This window comes from Myodes glareolus, chromosome 11 (assembly GCF_982192425.1).
Source record: "Myodes glareolus chromosome 11, mMyoGla1.1, whole genome shotgun sequence".
Lineage (NCBI taxonomy): Eukaryota > Metazoa > Chordata > Mammalia > Rodentia > Cricetidae > Myodes > Myodes glareolus.
The window spans coordinates 45,514,047-45,532,363 of record NC_142036.1 but is presented as its reverse complement, the minus strand read 5'-3'; the positions used below and the strand labels follow the sequence as shown (position 1 = coordinate 45,532,363).

General features: G+C 48.6%; 1 protein-coding gene across 2 annotated transcripts; it reads right to left on the bottom strand.

Moving 5' to 3' along the window:
* Window positions 1-2,988: 2,988 nt before the first annotated feature.
* On the bottom strand, window positions 2,989-9,609 carry Ccdc177 (coiled-coil domain containing 177). Of its 2 annotated transcripts, none has more exons than XM_085697433.2 (2): window positions 9,296-9,609; window positions 2,989-8,420 (listed from the first exon to the last, which is right to left on the bottom strand). In XM_085697433.2, the coding sequence occupies exon 2, from the start codon at window positions 8,390-8,392 to the stop codon at window positions 6,281-6,283; it is 2,112 nt and encodes a 703-aa protein (XP_085553559.1). In that variant the 5' UTR covers window positions 8,393-8,420; window positions 9,296-9,609; the 3' UTR covers window positions 2,989-6,280. The 2 variants fall into 2 exon arrangements, with proteins under 2 accessions (XP_085553559.1, XP_085553560.1); XM_085697434.2 differs by having other exon boundaries at window positions 9,471-9,599.
* Between the last annotated feature and the right edge of the window lie 8,708 nt (window positions 9,610-18,317).

Genomic DNA, 18,317 nt, shown 5'->3' with positions numbered 1-18,317 from the left:
GACCATACAAATCTTGTACCCACCCACCCCCCAGTATCAGGCTTAATCTTAAGTCTCCCCAATTCCTTCCTTTATCACACCCTAAGACCAATCAACACTGCCCACTAATTACATGCTTTTTCCAGAGACTTTAGAGAAGGAACTATTTTAACAGCTTCCTACCAAGTAGGATCTATGTCTCCATTTAACACATAACAGAGGGGCAGGCAGGAGAATGCTGGATGGGTCTAAATGACCCAAGGTACCTGCTCCTTTGACAAATCCCTTGCTCTGAAAGTATGGTAATAGTGTGGAATGGATTTTCTGGCATTGTGAATACCATTCATTCTGCTACTCTCAGATGGTCCCAGATGTCAACAGCAGAACACCTAAATTCCATCTCCAGTCAATCTATCACACCAAGTGAAGGAACATCCTGGAAAGGCGGGGTACAGTACAACCTGAAAAGCCTTGGCCATCCTTGCAGCTTAGTAGAGGACCTGAAAAATGCAGATACCACACTTAACAGACCAGAGTCTGAAGCAGTCTGCAGATGAAACCCTTCAGCTCTCTAGAGTGAGGTGAAAGGAAGAGATCCCCACCAAAGACTAGCTTGACTTCCCTTGTGAATAGCCTACCGCTCCCTGGGAGAACATGAGGGCCGTAGGTTCCTTCCCTCTTCAGAACCCCAACACTAGGGCTGGCAGGGTGGGTGTGCGTGCACACACGCGTACAGACAGTAGTAGATGTGGATCATCTTCCTGACAGCTCTGTGAATTGGGAAAGAGGCAGCCGCAAAAGCAGGGTCTCGGCACTGTGCCAGTGGAGAGGAAGAAAGGCATAAGCCCTTCAAAGTGACGGATGATTTAAAAATCACGTGGGACTGGCATTTCTGCTCATGAAGGGTGTGATTACGCATGATGAATGGGTAAAGGCTCTTGTCATCATGAGGAGCATGATGAATTGGGGAGCAATAACTTTGCAAATGGTTGTGTTATCAGCCGTCCTCGGAAGAAAACACCCCACATCCCACGCCTTGACAGCCGACAGCCTCTAGCCTGGACTAACCCTGACCTGTCAGAAGCCGGGCAGTGTCAGAGGTAGCTGTGAAGGGCTAGGGGCAGACTGCTGGGGAGCAGACAAAGCAGGAGGAGGTGCATTAGGAAGAATGTCAGAGAGCCCCATGTTTTGAGTCAACGAGGTGCCCTTCTGTAGAGACACACATAACCAAAGCATGTCACCAATTGTAATATTTAGGCACTACTCCAGACATGCAAAGTCAGGCACTAAATAGAACACTTAGCAGTTCTAGAATCTACAGGTGCCTGCTGCCGGCTCCCTAAGAGCCTCTTTCCAAGCTGTGCCAAGTGATGCCAAGCATTCCTAGACAATGATGATGCATGCCTGCCATCCTGAGACTGCGTGGCTTGGTCAGGAGGATTGTGAGACCGAGACTAGCCTGTGCTACATACAGACTCTGTCTCAAAAACAAAGCACATTTAAAAACGCCTGTTTCCTTCTGCTCTAACCAGCTTCTCTAAAACATTTAGAGCTGTAGTTATACAGTGTGGGAAAGGCAAGTCTCCATAGCAACCCATGGTTGATGTCTGTTACCTAGATGCTGCTCATTAAAGTGAGTGGGATATTCTTGTTTAGTTAACTTTCTCATCAATTTAGACTTAATCGGAAATCCCTTTGGGGGAATTTTAAGTGGGAAATAGTTTTGAAATGTTAACTTTCTTGTCTTAGCAAGAACAGCTGAATGGTGGTGCATTTGTGAATTTGGTGAACTAGGACTCTGCATGGCCTGAGGCTTAGTTTTCTTGGTCCACAATGATTATTTATGCCTCCTCTCTAAACTGACATATATCACCCTGGAAGGTGATATTCTTGGTCTTTCTCTTTCTCCCTCCTCTGCCTCATAATTTAAAGTACATGGCATTGTAAATTTGACCCACTTAACCAAGCCTTTTGTGAAGGAAAAAGAGCAATAATGATTAGATGATGGTTGATTGGCAGATGGCTTGTCTCTAGGAGTCCAAAAAGGCTTGAAGTTAGTATCTCGAGGGACAATTAGGTCTACTTGAGAATGTATATACCCAGGTGGGAAGGAAGGTAAACGCAATGGGGAAACAGACACACGTTCATGACTTTGCACAAAATACCTTTAAGGTCAGTAATCCGAGAGATTCAATTTCACCAACATCAAGAGTGGTATTTGGGACTGGTCATGCTGGTGTAGGCTTTAATCCCAGCACTCAGGAGGCAAAGACAAGTGGATCCCCGAGTTGAGGCCAGGCTGGTCTACAGAGCGAGTTCCAGGACATCCAGGGCTACACAGAGAAACCGTCTCCAAACACAAACAAAAAGAGTAGCATTTGTCATGTAGTGGGTGCTCAATGGATATTCACTGATGACTGCGGATCTGCACACACATCTGTTCTATGCAGAGTGCCTCTGATCGCCACTTGTCTGTCCATCCATCTACACCTCCAACCTCCCCTCCATCCAGTATTTATGTACTTGTCCTAAGTAAGGTTCCACACCAGGGACTACAGGAGACTTGGTGGTAAATAAGATGCAGCCCCTTACATAGAGTCACATCTGTCTCAACGGACTGTGTGACGGAGGGAGACTAAGTGACAGACTATATAACATTCAGACTACAGACTACCTTCTCATGGCTGTACCTTGGATATAGTTTGCCCCTCAGACAGTTCATGTGCTGGGACCTTGAAGAGCTGGGGCCTAATGGAAGGTATTACATTATGGATTCCACCCTCTGAAGGGATGAATGCTGGTGTTGCAGAATGGGCTGGGTCTTGCAGGAACAGCCGGATTCCTTAAAGGGTGGGTTGACACACAAGTGTGTCTGTTTTCTCCTCAATCTCTTGCTTCCTGTCTTATGTGTGAAACCCTCCCCAGGTACCTATGAAATGTGCCGTCCCCCTGAAGGCCTCAAAAGAAGGCAAGTAAATACTGGTAACATGCTCTACACCCCCACAACTCTCAGCGACAAATCTCTTTTATTTTTATCTTAGCCTTGGGCATTATGTTAGGGCAACATAAAACAGACCAAGATATCCCTCTAGCTCCACTACCCTGCAGACCTTTAGCCTTTGGCAAATCCTGGTTACTGCTCCATTGAAAGCCCAGTCTGTATGCTTCCAAAAGGGAATTTTCATTTTCCTGTCCAAATGGGTGTAGACACTGGTTCCTGCCACAGCAGAACAGACTGGCTTCACCAGTGATTTCTTCTGAGATGGTTTAGGTTTGTTTTCTTGGTATTTGGCCGAATTAAAGCTTTTCCAATCCTTCCCCATCCCCACTCGTATTACTTCACATTTTCTCTCTTTTGAACATCTTTACTCAGATGTTTCAAGAGAGTAAACGTGAGGCTGTGGCCACTTGAAGGTTGGGATCTCCTGGGAGACAAGAAATGTTCAGCATGTTCAACTCTGGACACCTGTTACAATGCTGTTTCGGGACAATTCTCCCCACCATGTCCTCTTGCTGCATTTCAGAGTAAATTAAAACTTCTCTTCTCTGGAAACTTAAATTAGGGGCCCATGAAAGACTTTGGACATTAACCATCTTTAGGGAGAGCCATGAACATTTAAAACATACAGGTGGCTCTCCTTCCATTTCTGTTTGTGTGGTTTGTTTTGACAGTGTCTCACTGACTCAATTTAGTTATCCCCCTGATCCAGCTTCCTCAGTGCTCGGACTATAGATGAGAGCCACCATGTCCGACTCCAGTAGCATGCTCTAGCAGATGGCCTGGAACTTGTAGAACCATTTCTTACTGCCACCAGACTTGAGTTACTTCTGTTTTTAACTATACTCAGTCGTATGGACTTTTAGGTAAAAACCTAAAATGTTTGTATTTTTACATAGTGGCTCTCTCAGTGTCTAGTTTGGTGACATTCAGGCCTGGGCCTGTGCATGTGTGACACTGTATCTACAATGTGCTCCTCACAGCTTCTTCTTCTGCACCAAATCATGGTGGCCCATTACATTCTCCAGCCACGGTGGTCATGTCATGTGGATAGCCACTGCACCTGCAGATCCAGAGGGACGGAAATGGCAGTCGCTTGCCACTGGCATCCTATGTTTGCACAAACCAGAGATCAAGAACCACAATCCCCATTCTACACTGGAAAGGTGATCTGCCCAAAGTCACGCAGTAAGGTGGGAAGCCAACAGGGTACAAGAACAGGTTGAATCGCTATGTACCTCCCGGTGCTTGGCTCACGGCACCAGACTGCCTCCTCAAACAAACGCCCATACTTGGAAGAAAGTCATTTTGAGGCTGGGGCATTCTACAAGGGTTTCAGCAGCAACTCAGGAACCACAAGATCAAAGGTCCATAGTCACATTCACTTTTTAGTAAATGTTCCTGTCTCAGAGACAACACCAGTTATTACAGCTCCCCGACAAGAAGGGAATGTGAGGGGAAAACCACCCATTCAAGAAATAAGCCTTGGTACATAGCTCCTTTCCGGGTTTCACATTATCTCACACGCGACACCTAAGCACAGCTGTCTGCGACACAAGACTACTCTTAGCATGTGATGGGATAGTGTTGATGAGGGGTGTGGGCAATAACCTGTCACTCTAGGGACGACTCTGCCAGCAGAACACACACAAAACACATCTAACGCAGCACATCTCTACCCTGATTCCTGTCTTTTTGGTACTTTTTTTTTATTTCCTGACCTTGATTAATGTAAAAAGGGATGGTTGACTTTCTACTTTCCCCGGTGAAGACGCAACCGAGAGGCAGATAAGAGTGGGGTCAGTTCCAGCTTCGTGAAAGGAGTACTGTATGGGTTAAAACTGCCTAGTGATAACTGAACCTTCTGACCAGGAAGCGGCTTGGCATTGCAAGTACCCCCCCTCCACACACACACACATACCCCTCAGACACTAAATGACCATCTCTCTGTGATGAACTACCCTGTCTAATGCCAGGAACCCATATTACCAGAAACAAACTAGGCTCAAAGCAGTCCTCCTGCCTCCCAACTCCAGGTCAAGAAAGGCACAACGGAGACCAACGAACAACACTGTAGTGGTGCTTTGGATCCAAGAGATCTTGAGGTACCAGAAGAGTTCTGATGGCCCCATCTGGCAGATGGGAAAGGTGAGGCACCAAGAGACTGATTAAATACTTCAGGTATAAATTTAAAGAGGGAAGACTCTTCCTTTCCCAGGGAAGAGTGATACCCTACCAACAACAGCACAACGAAACGCAGAGGCAATTCTAGCCCTTCAGTCGCCACAGCCACACAGCCAAAGATGCTAAATTGTCTTCCGAGCACTGAACTATTTCACACAGGGAATCCTACACACTCCAGATTCCTCAGGGTTTCATCCTTGAGACTTCATTCAAGGCTGGAGCTTTAGGCAAGAGTGGCCTGGGCAGGCACAGAAGGTAGCTCTGCTTCGTAAGGCAATAGCTTCTGTCTGCAGGAGCTGGCCCCACACAGGGACGTGACCATCAGACACTGCCTCCACTGAACTACATCAGAACCCATGGAAGCCTCACCGGGTGGAACACTGCTGCCTAAGGAAACCACCACCTCCGGGGAGGTGAGGGGATGGAGGGCTTCCATGAAAGCTAAACAGCATCACCAATCCGACCCATTTCCCATGCCACGTGGGAGAATAAATGATTATTATCTGCAGATGATTGTCTAACTAGAAAGCCTAAGGACTCAACTGAAAAAGATTATGGGAACAGGAGAATTTGTTCAGGTGTCCGATTAACAGTCCAGCGCTCAAAACTAATAGCTTTTGTGGTCATTTGTGCGTGAACTAACATCTTCGAAGAGCTGTGCTTTCTTGGGAGACTTTAAATTCTGTGCAACTTGTATTTTGGAAGATAAAGGTGAGTCTGGGCTATATCCCCTCGGCTGCTGCAAGGGAAAGTCATCTTAGACACAAATGTCAGAAAGATGTCCAAGACACCGACACCTGTGGCAGAAAACCCAACATTCACCTCTGTGCTCTCTCCTAGGGGGAGACCCTCCCCCTCCCCAGCTATTTTCTATTCCAACCCAAAGACACAGGTGGATGTGAGTAAATTTTGTCATGTCATTTCCAAACGATGTAAGTCTGTAAAGCAACCGTGGCAAACGGAAAAGTACCGCGTCTGGCTTCTCATTGTCTCATGGTTCATCAGTCTGGGGAGTTCATGGTATGGCCCTTGGACTAGATGCCTCGAGTTTGGAAGAAGCGGCTAAGGGCGGCCCCACCTGGCTCTATAAAGCAGTATGGCCTGCGCACAGGGCAGCTGTCATTTACGGTCCAGGCTGGCATGTAGCTGGGCCTCTCGCACCATGCGGTCAAATGAGCGCGTGTTGGTCTCCTCCCGCACCTTCTCCCGCACGTGAAAGGAGGCCCGGGCTGTGGAGCGAGCGCTCTCCAGCGCGCTTCGCCTCTCCCGGGACAGTTGCTCGCTGCGCTCCAGTTTGCGCCCTATGGCCTGCAGCAGCTCCCGGCGGCGGCAGTCTTCGTCGCGCTCCACCTTCTCCTTGTTGGCTCGCTGGGTCCTCTCCTTCTCCAGGCGAGTCTGAACCACGCGCCGGGCTTTCTGCTGCACCGCCTCTTCGGCCACCTGCGCCGCGTGCTGCAGCCGTCGTTCGCCGGCCCGCGCCAGCGCTTCCAAGTGCGCCTGATGCTCGCGCTCTTTGCGCTCGGCCGCCTCCTTCGCCCGCCGACCCTGCAGCTCCTCCTTCCGGGCTCGCTCCCGAAGCTCCCGGGCGCGCTGCTCCTGCAGCTGCTCGTAGTTCTCCTGCGCGCGGCCCAAGCTGGCCTCCAGGGAGCTCCGCAGGCCCTCCCGCTCCTCGTGCTGCTGCCGGACCCGGCCTCGAAGCAGTGCCTCGTGGCGCGCCCGCTCCGCGCGGCTCAGCTCCCGCTTCTCCCGCCGCAGCTGCCCCTCCTGGCGCTGCTTGGCCCGCACCGCCCTCTGGGCGCGCTCCCGGCGGGCCAGCTCGGCGCGCTCCCGCCCTTCCTGCAGGCCCTCCTCCCGCTGCTTCAGGTTCTGCTCCTGCTGCAGCTTGCGCTGCCGGTCGTCGCGCGCCGCGCGCTCCGCCCTCTCCCGCCGCAGCAGGCCCTGGCGCTCGGCCAGCTCCCGCCGCCGCTCCTCGCTGCGCTCGCACTGTTGCTGCCGCCTCCGCGCCGCCTCGCGCTCCTCCCGGCCTCGGCGGCCCCGGCGCTCCTCCACCTGCGCCGCCCAGGCGCGCCGGCCCTGCTCCAGCGCACGCTGCTTCTCGCGCTCCTCGCGCTCCCGCCGCTGCTCGGCGCGCACGCGCTGTTGCTCCCACTGGCCGTGGGCTGCGGCGCGCTGCTCCAGCAGCAGGCGCTCCTCCTGGTGTCGGGCCAGCATGAGGGCAGCGATCTTGCGGTCGCGCTCGGGGACCCCGCGCAGGCCTCGCTCGGCGCGCACTTGGCGCACGATGCGCTCCACGTGCTGAGCGGTCTGTGGCGAGTGGCTCAGGTCGCCGAGGCTGAAGCTGCGGGCCGTGAGTGGCGCCAGATCGAGGGCCGAAGGGCGGCCCAGGGGATTGGGTGCAGACGACGCGGACCCCGCAGGGTAGCTGTGCCTGGCGGAAGCTCGAGGGGGCCAGCGAAGCTCCCTCAGGCTCTCCCCGCTGTAGGACCCCGAGGACGAGGCCCCGGATTCGGAGCTGAGGGCACCGTCCCGCCGGCGGGACAGCGAGTCCAACGAGTGGCTCTTCCTACCTGTCCGAGCAGCGGCGGGCGGAGGTCTGGTCCTGGCGGGGGGACTAGGTGAAGTCCTTCGAGTCACCCGCGATGCGGGCGAAGCCGGGAGGCTGCTGCCGCTGCTGCAGCTGCTGCTGCTGCCCGCGCTCAGCGCCGAGGCCGAGGCCGGGGCCGGGGCTGCAGCCGGGCCCTTGGGTGTGAACAGGCGTCGTTTCTCCTCGCGCATGATGCGCTCGCGCTCGGCACGGCACTGCTGCAGCTTGGCGAGCCGCTCGGCCTCATAGGCCTCGTACAGGCCCGTGGCCACGCGCATGGAGCGGCCCGGAGCCTCGCGCACCAGGTCGGCCAGGGCCCGGGGCAGCAGCTCCACTGGCTTGACCGCACAGCGGGCACACGCCTCCAGCGAGCGAGGGCTGGTCAGGACATAGCGACTGCCCTCAGCCTCCGGGCAGGCGAAGTTGAAGAGATCGAGGTGCAGCAGCGGGGACTGCTCCCGACGCCCACCTTCTGCCCCGCAGGGGACTTCAGCCTTGCGGGGCGCTGCGGCGGAGGCTGAGGCCGAGGAGGCAGCAGGCTCTTGGGCTCCCTGGACATCGGGGGGCACGGACGCTGTGGCCCCATCCCCTTCTGAGCCACCAGGCTCCGCTCCCTCTTTCTCCTCTTCTGGCACCGGGTCCACCATAGCTGAGTCTCGTCCTTTGTTGGAGTCCCTGAGATGACGGGGAGGGGGACATAGAGGATTGCATCTGTGAGCTGTTTCTCTCTCCTCAACCAGTATTTACCCATCGCAAGTTAATCCGATTTCAGACTAGGCTCAGGGGCCTGATGGAACGTAAATCCTAAAACCCATGCCCTGAAAACCCGGGCTAAACAGTTGGGGGTGGGGGTAGGGGACGCTGGGGCTCAATCAGCCGCCTCAGTGTTCCTCAGTCTTAGAACGCAGGGCCTGTGGGGAGACTACATTGATGTTAGGCCCGCTAGATGCATCCCCTTCCTGCTAAGACTGAGGCGCAAGGCAGCAGCCAGAAAGGGAGGCGCTGGAGGATTCCCGGGAGGATTAGCTATTTGTTTGTAGCTTAGGCGGGCTGCTGGGATGCAGCTTTGCAGGCACACAAAAGGGGAAGGGGCCTGTTCATGTCAAAGTGCATTGCTATGAGGGCCCCAGTTGCCTAGGAAGAAGTTTATGGTTGATTTCCCTTTGCCAAAGGCCCCGGGGCGCAGGGCCCCTGGGAGATGGAAGAGCTGAGAGAAGTCTCCAAAGGCTCCTTTCTGAGTGGAGTGATGGATCCTTTCTCCTGCCTCCCCGGTAGGGCTTGCTGAGAGCTCTGCCTGCTTCTTCTTCCAGCCCCCACCAGGTGTTTGCCTGGGATGCACAAGGCACCTGCATCCGACCAGATGCGCCCCATCTCCAAGACTGAATGAATGTGCAGCTAAGGGTACCATCAACCCCAGCATGGTGGACTCAGACACCAGCCCCAGACACCCACCAGTTCCTTCACCGCATCTCAGAGAAGTGGGCTCGTAGCTCTGTAAACCCTGCCGCTCCATGCTGGGAGCTGCTAGGTCCCCGGGAGGGTTCACTTACCCCAGGTCCGGGCTCCGGCCCCCACGCCGAGGGCTTTTGTTCACCTCTCGCTGTTTTCCCCGGTGCCTCTTCAGTCCCTGCGCCGGCGGGGTCGGGTTACTGCCGGCTGCAGCAGCCAGCGTCTCTCCATGGGGGGGATTACGAACAGGGCGCACACATCCCAGATGCTACCTACCCGAAGGAGGGGGGAGTGCGACAAAGTCTCCCCAAAATAACGCGGCTCTGATCCCTTGCTTACACTGATTCTTAAAAAAGGAAGCTGGGTTCCCTCGCCGCTGCATCCATCGCCACCTCTACAGCCGAGGTACCGCAGGTCTTTCTCTGCCTCTGGCGCCTCCTGGTGGCCACTTAAACGTGTTCATTTGTTTGCTTAGAGGACTTCAAAACAACTAAAACACAGTAACTACACATTTATATGCATATGTAATACACATATACAGAGAGGTGTGGATATAGCAATATCACTAGAAACCTAATCTTTGGGCACCTTAGGTGCCTGGAATAAAGTGGGTGAAATGGAATATTTCTCAAAGGGATCCTGAGAAGCAAACCAACTAGACATCAAGCAATTGGTTAGAAATAGGACACCTGATCCAAATTGTAATTTTATTATTTAAGGAAAACAAAGATGGGAGAACGAATGGGAGCAAAGTATAATGACACATACATATGAAGATGTCATTACTTTGTATACTAACCTAAATTTTAAAAAAGCCAAACAAACACAACAAAAACACACATATGGGTTTGAGGCAGGCAGAACGTAAGTGACCAATGAAAACAACTTCCGAATTGCTGGTTTCATGTGATAAAACAAGTTAGTACCATTTAATGAGTGCTGTTTGCTGACACCTCAGCCCACCGCTTCCATTTTGAGTGGTAGTGGCCAAAGAGATTCCAGATTAGAATCCTCCAAGGAGAGGAGCGTGGTGTGGTGTAGCATCAGGGAGTGTGGTGAACTGTGCTGTTGAAGACTCTGGCAGGGAAACTGTAAGAAGGGGAATATGAGCCAGGAAATGACATAGATATATTTCATGTTTTAAGAACATAACTCTAGCAACAACAAAATGACCAAGGAAGCCCAGTTAGGGAGGCACTGCAGTTACCCAACACGGGGAATGGAACCAAAAAGGGAGCAAAGGCAGGAAAAGAGGAGTAGGGGTTTTGTAAATAGAAAGGAACAACACTCGAAGATAAGGAAAGTAAAGGGTGAAGGACGACTGCCTGAAACAGTAAGATGCTGTGTGTGTCATGGAAGGACAGTGGATCTAGGGGGAGGAGCACCTGGTATGGGATACCGGTGCTGGACAACTGCTCCCCCTCAGTCAGAGGAAGGCTGTTCAATAGGTAGCTGAGAAAGTCATATATGAGGTCTATACTGGAGCTAGATTGAGGATATGTCATCACCAACGTAAGGTTCCTGTGCTGACTAGTTTTAGAAACTTGACACAAGCTAGAATCATTTAAGATGAGGTGACCTCAAACTGAGAAAATGTACCCCCAAACTACTCTGTAGGCAAGACTGTGTTGCATTTTCTTAATGAGTGATTGATGTAGGAGGGCCCACAATTGGGTGGTTTCGTTTCTGGGCAGGTGATCCTGAGTAAGCCTTGGGGGAACAAGCCAGTAAGCAACACTCCTCTGTTGCTTCTGTATCTGCGCCTGTCTCCAGGTTCTTTCCTTAAGTTCCTGCCCTAACTTCCTTTAATGATGAAACTGTGATGTAGAACTGTAAGCGGAAATAAAATCTTTCCTCCCCGAGTTGCTTTGGTCATGGTACTCTATCACAGCAGTAGGAAGCCTAAAAAAGATAATATGAGTGAGGTCGCCCAGAGAGGAAAGATGCATTGCTAAGAGGACGTTGTTGAAGGAACTTCAGAGAAAAAAAAGATGTTTTGATGAGACCAGTAAGGAGCAGAAGGGGAGTGTGCTGTGTAGGCAGAGCACTCAGAAGAATGCCAAGTGCCAAAGGCTACAGAGGTTCACATGGGTTTCTTCTGGAATCAAATAACCAAAGAAACTGACACTTATCTGCCTTGGGTAGCATTGGCAAAAAACAAAACCAAACAAACAAAAAGGAAAAAATAAACCAGTATGTTGTGCCGGGAGCAGATGACAAAGCACAGTGGTGGTTGAGGAAGCGGGAGGTATTGATCCTTTTGACTCTTAGGTGATGATGTCACGAGCTGTCAGGTTTGATCTTTATCCTACTTACAAGCTAGCAAGTTAGCCTCCAGGGTGCATAGATGCTGGCAGAAGACATGGTACTCCTGGGCCAGAAGCAAAGCACTTTGTTATTCATGTACAGCAAGAACAGGAAGTTTGTTTTTTCTTGATTGGAGAGTGGGACCAAGTAGACACTGCACACAAAATGGGCATATGTTACAGTTGGGGCGCGCTAATCTTTCAAAGTGGACTGTAATGTTTAATTTTTATCATCTTCGTTGGACTTACTTAGAAACACCTCTAGGTGTGTCTGTAAGAGCATTTTCAGAAAGAGAGGACCCAGTCTGAACGTCGGAGCACCATCCCATGATCCGGGGGCCTGGACTGAATGAAAGACTGGAATGAGAGGTGGGGGCGTGTCTCTGTTGGTAGAGAGCTTGTCTGACATGCACAAAGCTGGGTTTGAGCCCTAATACCGTATGAAACCCTGCATGACTGCACACTGTAATCCCAGCACTCAGGAGGTGGAGGTCATCAGAAAACTCAAGGCTATTGACTCAGAGGCTAACCTGTGCTGCATTATAAAGACCCTGCTGTCTCAGAAAGGGACAGAGAAGGGAATGTGAGCTCAACACCCATAATCTTACATTTGTGCATCCCTGTTTCCTGACTGTGGACACAATGTGACCTGTCACTATGCCTTCCCATCATAATGGACTGTTGCCCTTTTCAAGCCATGAATCAAAATAAGTATTTCCCCCCCCCCCTTAAGTTGCTTGTTTCAGATATTTGGCCATAGCAATGTGAAGAGTAACTAAGACAGAAGCTAATAGCAAACATGGTCTTGCTTTGTCCCAAGGGAGACATTATTTTAGTTATCCCCTCGGAGCTGGGGGAAGCCGCTATCTCTGTTGTTGAAGGATGCTTGGTGAACAAGCATCTGTGCGGCAAAGTCTACAAAAGTCTTTATAAGACATGAAGCATGAGATAGAAAAGGAGTCATTGATCAGATGACTAATAAGAGGTGGGGCTGGGGTTTGGATCAGGATCTGTCTAATTCTGAAGTGGGTGCCATGCTTTGTACTTCCACACTAAACTGAATCTGGAAGGATGGTAATAAGTGGGGTGGACAAGTGAGCATATCCATGTCTGGTTGTTCCTCTGCAGAGAATCCCATTAAATTATCTTTCAGAACTAGAAACACTATACAAGCAAACATATTTTGAATGAGCAGTGGTAAACACCATTTATTTTGATTATTTTGGTAAACCACGTAGATACGGTCAAACCAACAGGAAGATGTGTGTGTATGAATAGATAGATAATTATATATATTTATATTATATATAATTACATATATTTACACACATCTATATACATGCATACACATACACACACACATATATAAATTAGCCTTAAATTTGTTGAGAATGCCCTGGAACAACTGATCCTCCCGGTTTTACCTTCCAAGTGCTGGGATTACACAGAGGTGAAGGGCTGGTGTCATCACAGGGAGATTCCCTGCATGCCAAAGATCAAGAAGTTACACCCAGTTTCATTGTGGCACATAGTAGAGAAAGCACCACCCACATGCCCATGGTGGTAACACTGTAATGGTGAGGGAAGGTGGACTTAAGAGGTGGGTAGGTCAGGTGCAATTCTACCAGCCTGTGTTATTTCAGGCAATTTTAAAAATCCTTTTTATTTATGGTGTGTGTGTGTGTGTGTGTGTGTGTGTGTGTGTGTGTGTCTTTGCAGAGGCCAGAAGAGGTCATCAGATCCCCTGAAACTGGAGTTATAGGCAGTTGTGCCCCACCCACCGCACACCATGCTGGGGGGAAGGGGACCTGAACTCAAGTTCTCTGGAAGAGGTGTAAGAACTTCTGACCTCCGAGTCATCTCTCTAGTCCCCTGACAAGTTTTTTTTTAAACCCCTCTGACTCTCACTTTTTTTTTTTTACTCACATCTTCTTAAATGCAGATTTATTTTGCCTTACACCAGCCCTTAAAGATAACTTATTGGGTTCTTTCTTAGGCTTTTTAATGCAGTAGTTCATTAATTTAGACTAAAGCAAAAACAAATCCTCCACGCAATGTACACATTATTATCTTTATTTCAATTCTTTTTGCCGTCAAGTGTGTTCATCATCCCGGCACTCAGGAGTTTGAGGCAGGAGGCTTGAGGATTTGAGACTGCAAGACCCTATCTTAGAAACAACCAATGAACAAAACCCCTAAATTCCTCCCGTTGGGCCTCCCTCTTCTGTCTTGGCTCCATGCACCCTACCCTACTCATCCCCCTATCGATATACTCCTCTTTCCGGAGAAGAGGTTTGGTTTTGCTTTTCTTCACTTTGAGGTTCCACGTCAGGAGTTAGCTCAGTTCGTTGCCAGTTTTTGTAAATCAGGTTTTACTGGAACCCAGTCACACGTATTTGTTTACAGATTGTCGGTACTGCTTTTGTATGGCAGAGGCCAATCTCAGTGGTTTTGACAGAGACCTCATGACTCACAAAGCTCTAATTGCTTATTATCAGGTTCCTGGTGGAATTGTTTCTCAACCCCTGTCCTAATGACTGACAACTACTCATGTCAATCATCAACTTACAGCTCCACATCGACCCTGCTGTACCTGTCCTGGAAAAACAGACTAAGCCCTTCCCACTTGGCAGTGAGCCTCACGTGCAGGCTCCCCAGGGGAGGGAAGAACCAAAGCAGTCATGGGGCTCCTGCTTCTTCCTGGCCACTGGCGTTTTCCTATTCTTGCTACCTGACTAGTAATACAGAAGCATGGGAACTTCCTGTGGCACTGTCCTCCAAATGAACCCCCAGAACAGCCCCTTGGTGTTGCCTGAGTTTAGGGACCCATGTTCCTTTGCCCTCCTGAGGTAGACATTGCCCGCCCTAGGCCTTGTGTCTTGTTCTAGTATCCTGACTGTCCAGCCTCAATTCACCTCAGTTCTAAAGACAGTTTCCTCCTTGCGCAACAACTGTGGAATGACGTGCATCAGGCAGACATCTTTGCTGCCTCAAAGACTGCAACATCGCCTTCTCCAAGAAGGCCTGAACCACAGTCTTGAGGAAGGGTCTTCCTTTCGCTGCCCTTCCTTGAGCACCCAAGGCGGAGAAGGATTTTAGACATCTAGTGTGTGTACATTCATTCTCTTTTCTTAGTTTAATTCCTCTTTAAATTAAGTTTCCTCTGTTTAAATTACTGTGGCTTTTTGTTTCCCAAGTGGATCCAGACCAATATAATTAAAATATCACCATTCTTAATTTTTGAGATTAAAGAATTAAGAAGAAATCTCAAATGTAAACCAGCGGGTAAAGGTAATATTTGACAAAAGTATATGTTTTATTTTCTGCTTTAATAAGTAATATGTTCTGCGGCTGGAGAGATGGCTCAGCAGTTAAGAACATTGACTACTTTTCCAGAGGACCTGGGTTCGATTCCCAGGACCCACATGGCAGCTTACAAATGTCTGTAACTGCAGGATCCAACACCCTCACATAGACATATGTACAGGAACAACATCAATGCTCATAAAATAAAAATAAGTAAATTTTAAAAAGTAATATGTGCTAATCAAAATAGGAAATTAGACAATACAGAAATTAGGAAGGGAAAGGGTCACCAGTAGGAAAAGGCCCCTCAAAGACCATCACTGTTTGAGCTTGGTATGGCAATGGCAAAGATTTCCAGTGGCCCTGCGGGCAGGCAGAGCCTTGTCTGTTTGGGTCACGGCTGTTCAGGAATGTATCCTTCCTGCCGGGTGCATCACTGAGAAGGAATGGGGTCTGAGTGGTGCTACACTGCTTGTTATTTGTTGTGAAACCGGTTGCATCAAAGTATTTCGAGCTACTAAGCTGCTTCAGTCAATCTGCGGCACTAAACGTCTGGAGCAGGTAAAGCTCTTGTCCTGTAGGGGAGCAGGAACCTGTAAATTGATGGCTGCACTTTTGTTTCCTGGCTGCCCACTCCCAAGTAATCACACAGAAGTGACTCTGAAGCTTAATAGTAATTACAAACTGTTTGGCTTCTTAACTCAGATTTATTATTAACTAGCTCTTACAGCTTAAATTAACCCATTTCTGTTATTCTATATTTTACCACGAGGCTCATAGCTTGTTACCCCACGTCTTGCTTCTCCCATAGCTGCTGGAATCCTTGACTCCACCTTCCTTTTCTCTGTCTCTGCTCAAATTTCCTGCCTAGCTATATTCTACCTGGCTATTGGCCAAATCAGCTTATTTTTTAACCAATGGTAATAAAACATATTCACAGCATACAGAGAGGCATCTCATATCATCTCTTATCTAATTAAAAAGAAAGGTTTAAACTTTAACATTGTAAAATTACATATAACAAAACAGGCAAGCAAAAACTACAGTTACAACATTTAATCGATGTGTATTTGGCAAAATTAAAGAAAATATTCTATCCTATCTTTGTGAGTCTAAAATTTCATATCTAATTTGTCTTTTATCATAACTAAGAAAACTATAACTATGTAGTCTTCAACTCCATTGAATCCCCAAGAAGGATATAATATTACCTAAGTAAACAGGAAGTACATTGTAAGCAATATCCAAAACTCTAAAAATAACAAGAGACATCTTGCTGCCTGGACAGTCACCCAAACTTCTTCTGTAACATTGGAACGTCTATCTTCAGTTTATGGGCCCAGAGTGTCTGTCAGATTTCTCAGCGAAGCAGGAAATTTAAAAGACTGTCTTGCCTATTTCAGAAAAATTTGTCATTTTCTTCTGTGTCCTGCAGAATGTCTAGCAGACTCTTTCATGAAGCAGGAACCCTGAAGGACCATCTCGCCTTGCTTTGGCAAGTTCAGTAGTCATTTTCCTATGGGTCCTGTATGTCCAGTTCATATGGCACACAGTCAAGCAGTCCAGGCAAGAGCAGTTTCTTGCCCAAATGGCTAGTCTTGCCACATTGAAGACAAACTCTTCAATGTGAGGAGCTTCTTCAGTGCCCATCTTCCTCTTGAAGTAATTGCTGCTGTCAGGAGCAGATGTGTCTCACTGTTGATAAAAGTCTAACTTCTTAAAACATTTTAAATGCCATATTCTGTCAGTTTTTGAAGTGTTTGAAGATTACTTATACATCTGAAATATGTCTCTGCATATCTAGAAAACCTAACTAACATGACTATAAGTTTATAGTCATGACTATAAGTTTATAAACTGTTACAGATGACCATTAATTTGTATTTCTTAACTATACATTTTATCAGTCTCTCTTTCAGTCCCATGTCTCTGAGCAGCTGTCCTTTGCTTTTCAGCAACAACAACAACAACAAAGTTGAGTTCTGCCACACTCAACTTTTCAACATGGCAGAGGTAGCAACGAGTTTCGTTCTTTTGTTTTGTTTTGGTTTTGTTTGTTTTTTTTGAGACAGGGTTTCTCTGTGTAACAGTCCTAGCTGTCCTGGAACTAGCTCTTGTAGACCAGGCTGGCCTCAAACTCACCGAGATCTGCCTGTCTCTGCCTCCTGAGTGCTGGGATTAAAGGTGTGTGCCATCACTGCCCTGCCGAGTTTCATTCTTACCCCACTCCCCAACTCTGGGGTCTGTGCTGCCACCAGGTAGCATGCAGCTGACTCACAAACCTTTTTTGTCTATATAAGTAAAAGCTAATCTGCCACACATTGCACAGCTGTTTAGCCTCTCTGTACGGAGGCCCGTGTGAGACTGAAGGAACCGCTAAACTGCTTAGTTCATGGTGGCTAGCAGTTGGCTCCATTTTGCAGGCTGCTGTTGGGGGACATGTCTCTGTACCATGGCTGACATGAGACTAGGAAGCTCAGTGTGACTCTGTTTTTGTGAATTTAGAACCTTTTTAAAATTTTTTTTAGGTCTTATGCAGATCCATGCCAGACAGGTAGGTGCCATTTGTAACTGGAGGCTGTGCTTTTGTTTTCCAGCCCCCACCCCGGTCCCAAGTAATCACACAGAAACCACTCCGAAGCTTAATAATAATTACATACTGTTTGGCCTATTAGCTCAGACTTATTATTAACTAGCTCTTACAACTTAAATTTACCCATTTCTATTATTCTATATTTTACCACAAGGCTCATGGCTTGTTACCTCACATCTTGCTTCTCCAGCAGCTGCTGGCAACTTTTGACTCCACCTTCTTTTTCCCTGTCTCTTTGCTTGGATTTCCCACCTAGCTGTGTTCTGCCTGGTTATTGACCAAAACAGGTTCTTTATTAACCAGTGGTAAGTAAACATAGTTACAGCATACAAAGAGGCATCCCACATCAGGAACTGACGTGCTTGGCCTGGAAGATGGGTTGGTGGGTGAAAGACTGACTGTGTAAGCATAAGAGCCTGAGTTCCTATCTTCCGAACCCACATAAAGCTGGGCACGGTAGCACGTGTCTGTGATTACAGCATCCCTATGGTGAGATGGGACACAGGGACAAGACAATCCCTAGAAGATTTTGAGTCAGCTAGCGTGGGAACACAACAGCGAACAGCAAGAAGCTCTGTCTCAAACAAGATGAAGGGCCAAGACCAGCACCTGGGGATGTCTTCTGAATTCCGTATGTGTGCCATGGCATGCGTATACCTACACTTACATACATCCACACACAAATCAAACACACATACAATTTTTTAAAAAAATACACACATAATGGCGTTGTCATCAAGGAGGCCTAGCAGGACCATTACGATCAACCCAGTGGTGTTTTTCTCTACTGCCATTCCACAGAGCCATCTTAAGAGGGTGATCATGAGTTGGGGTGATCCCCTTTGGACATTTTATTGGTGGCATGTGAGTCTGCATAGGAGTGAGCGTTGCTCAGAAGCTGTGCTTGTTTCTAGCTTC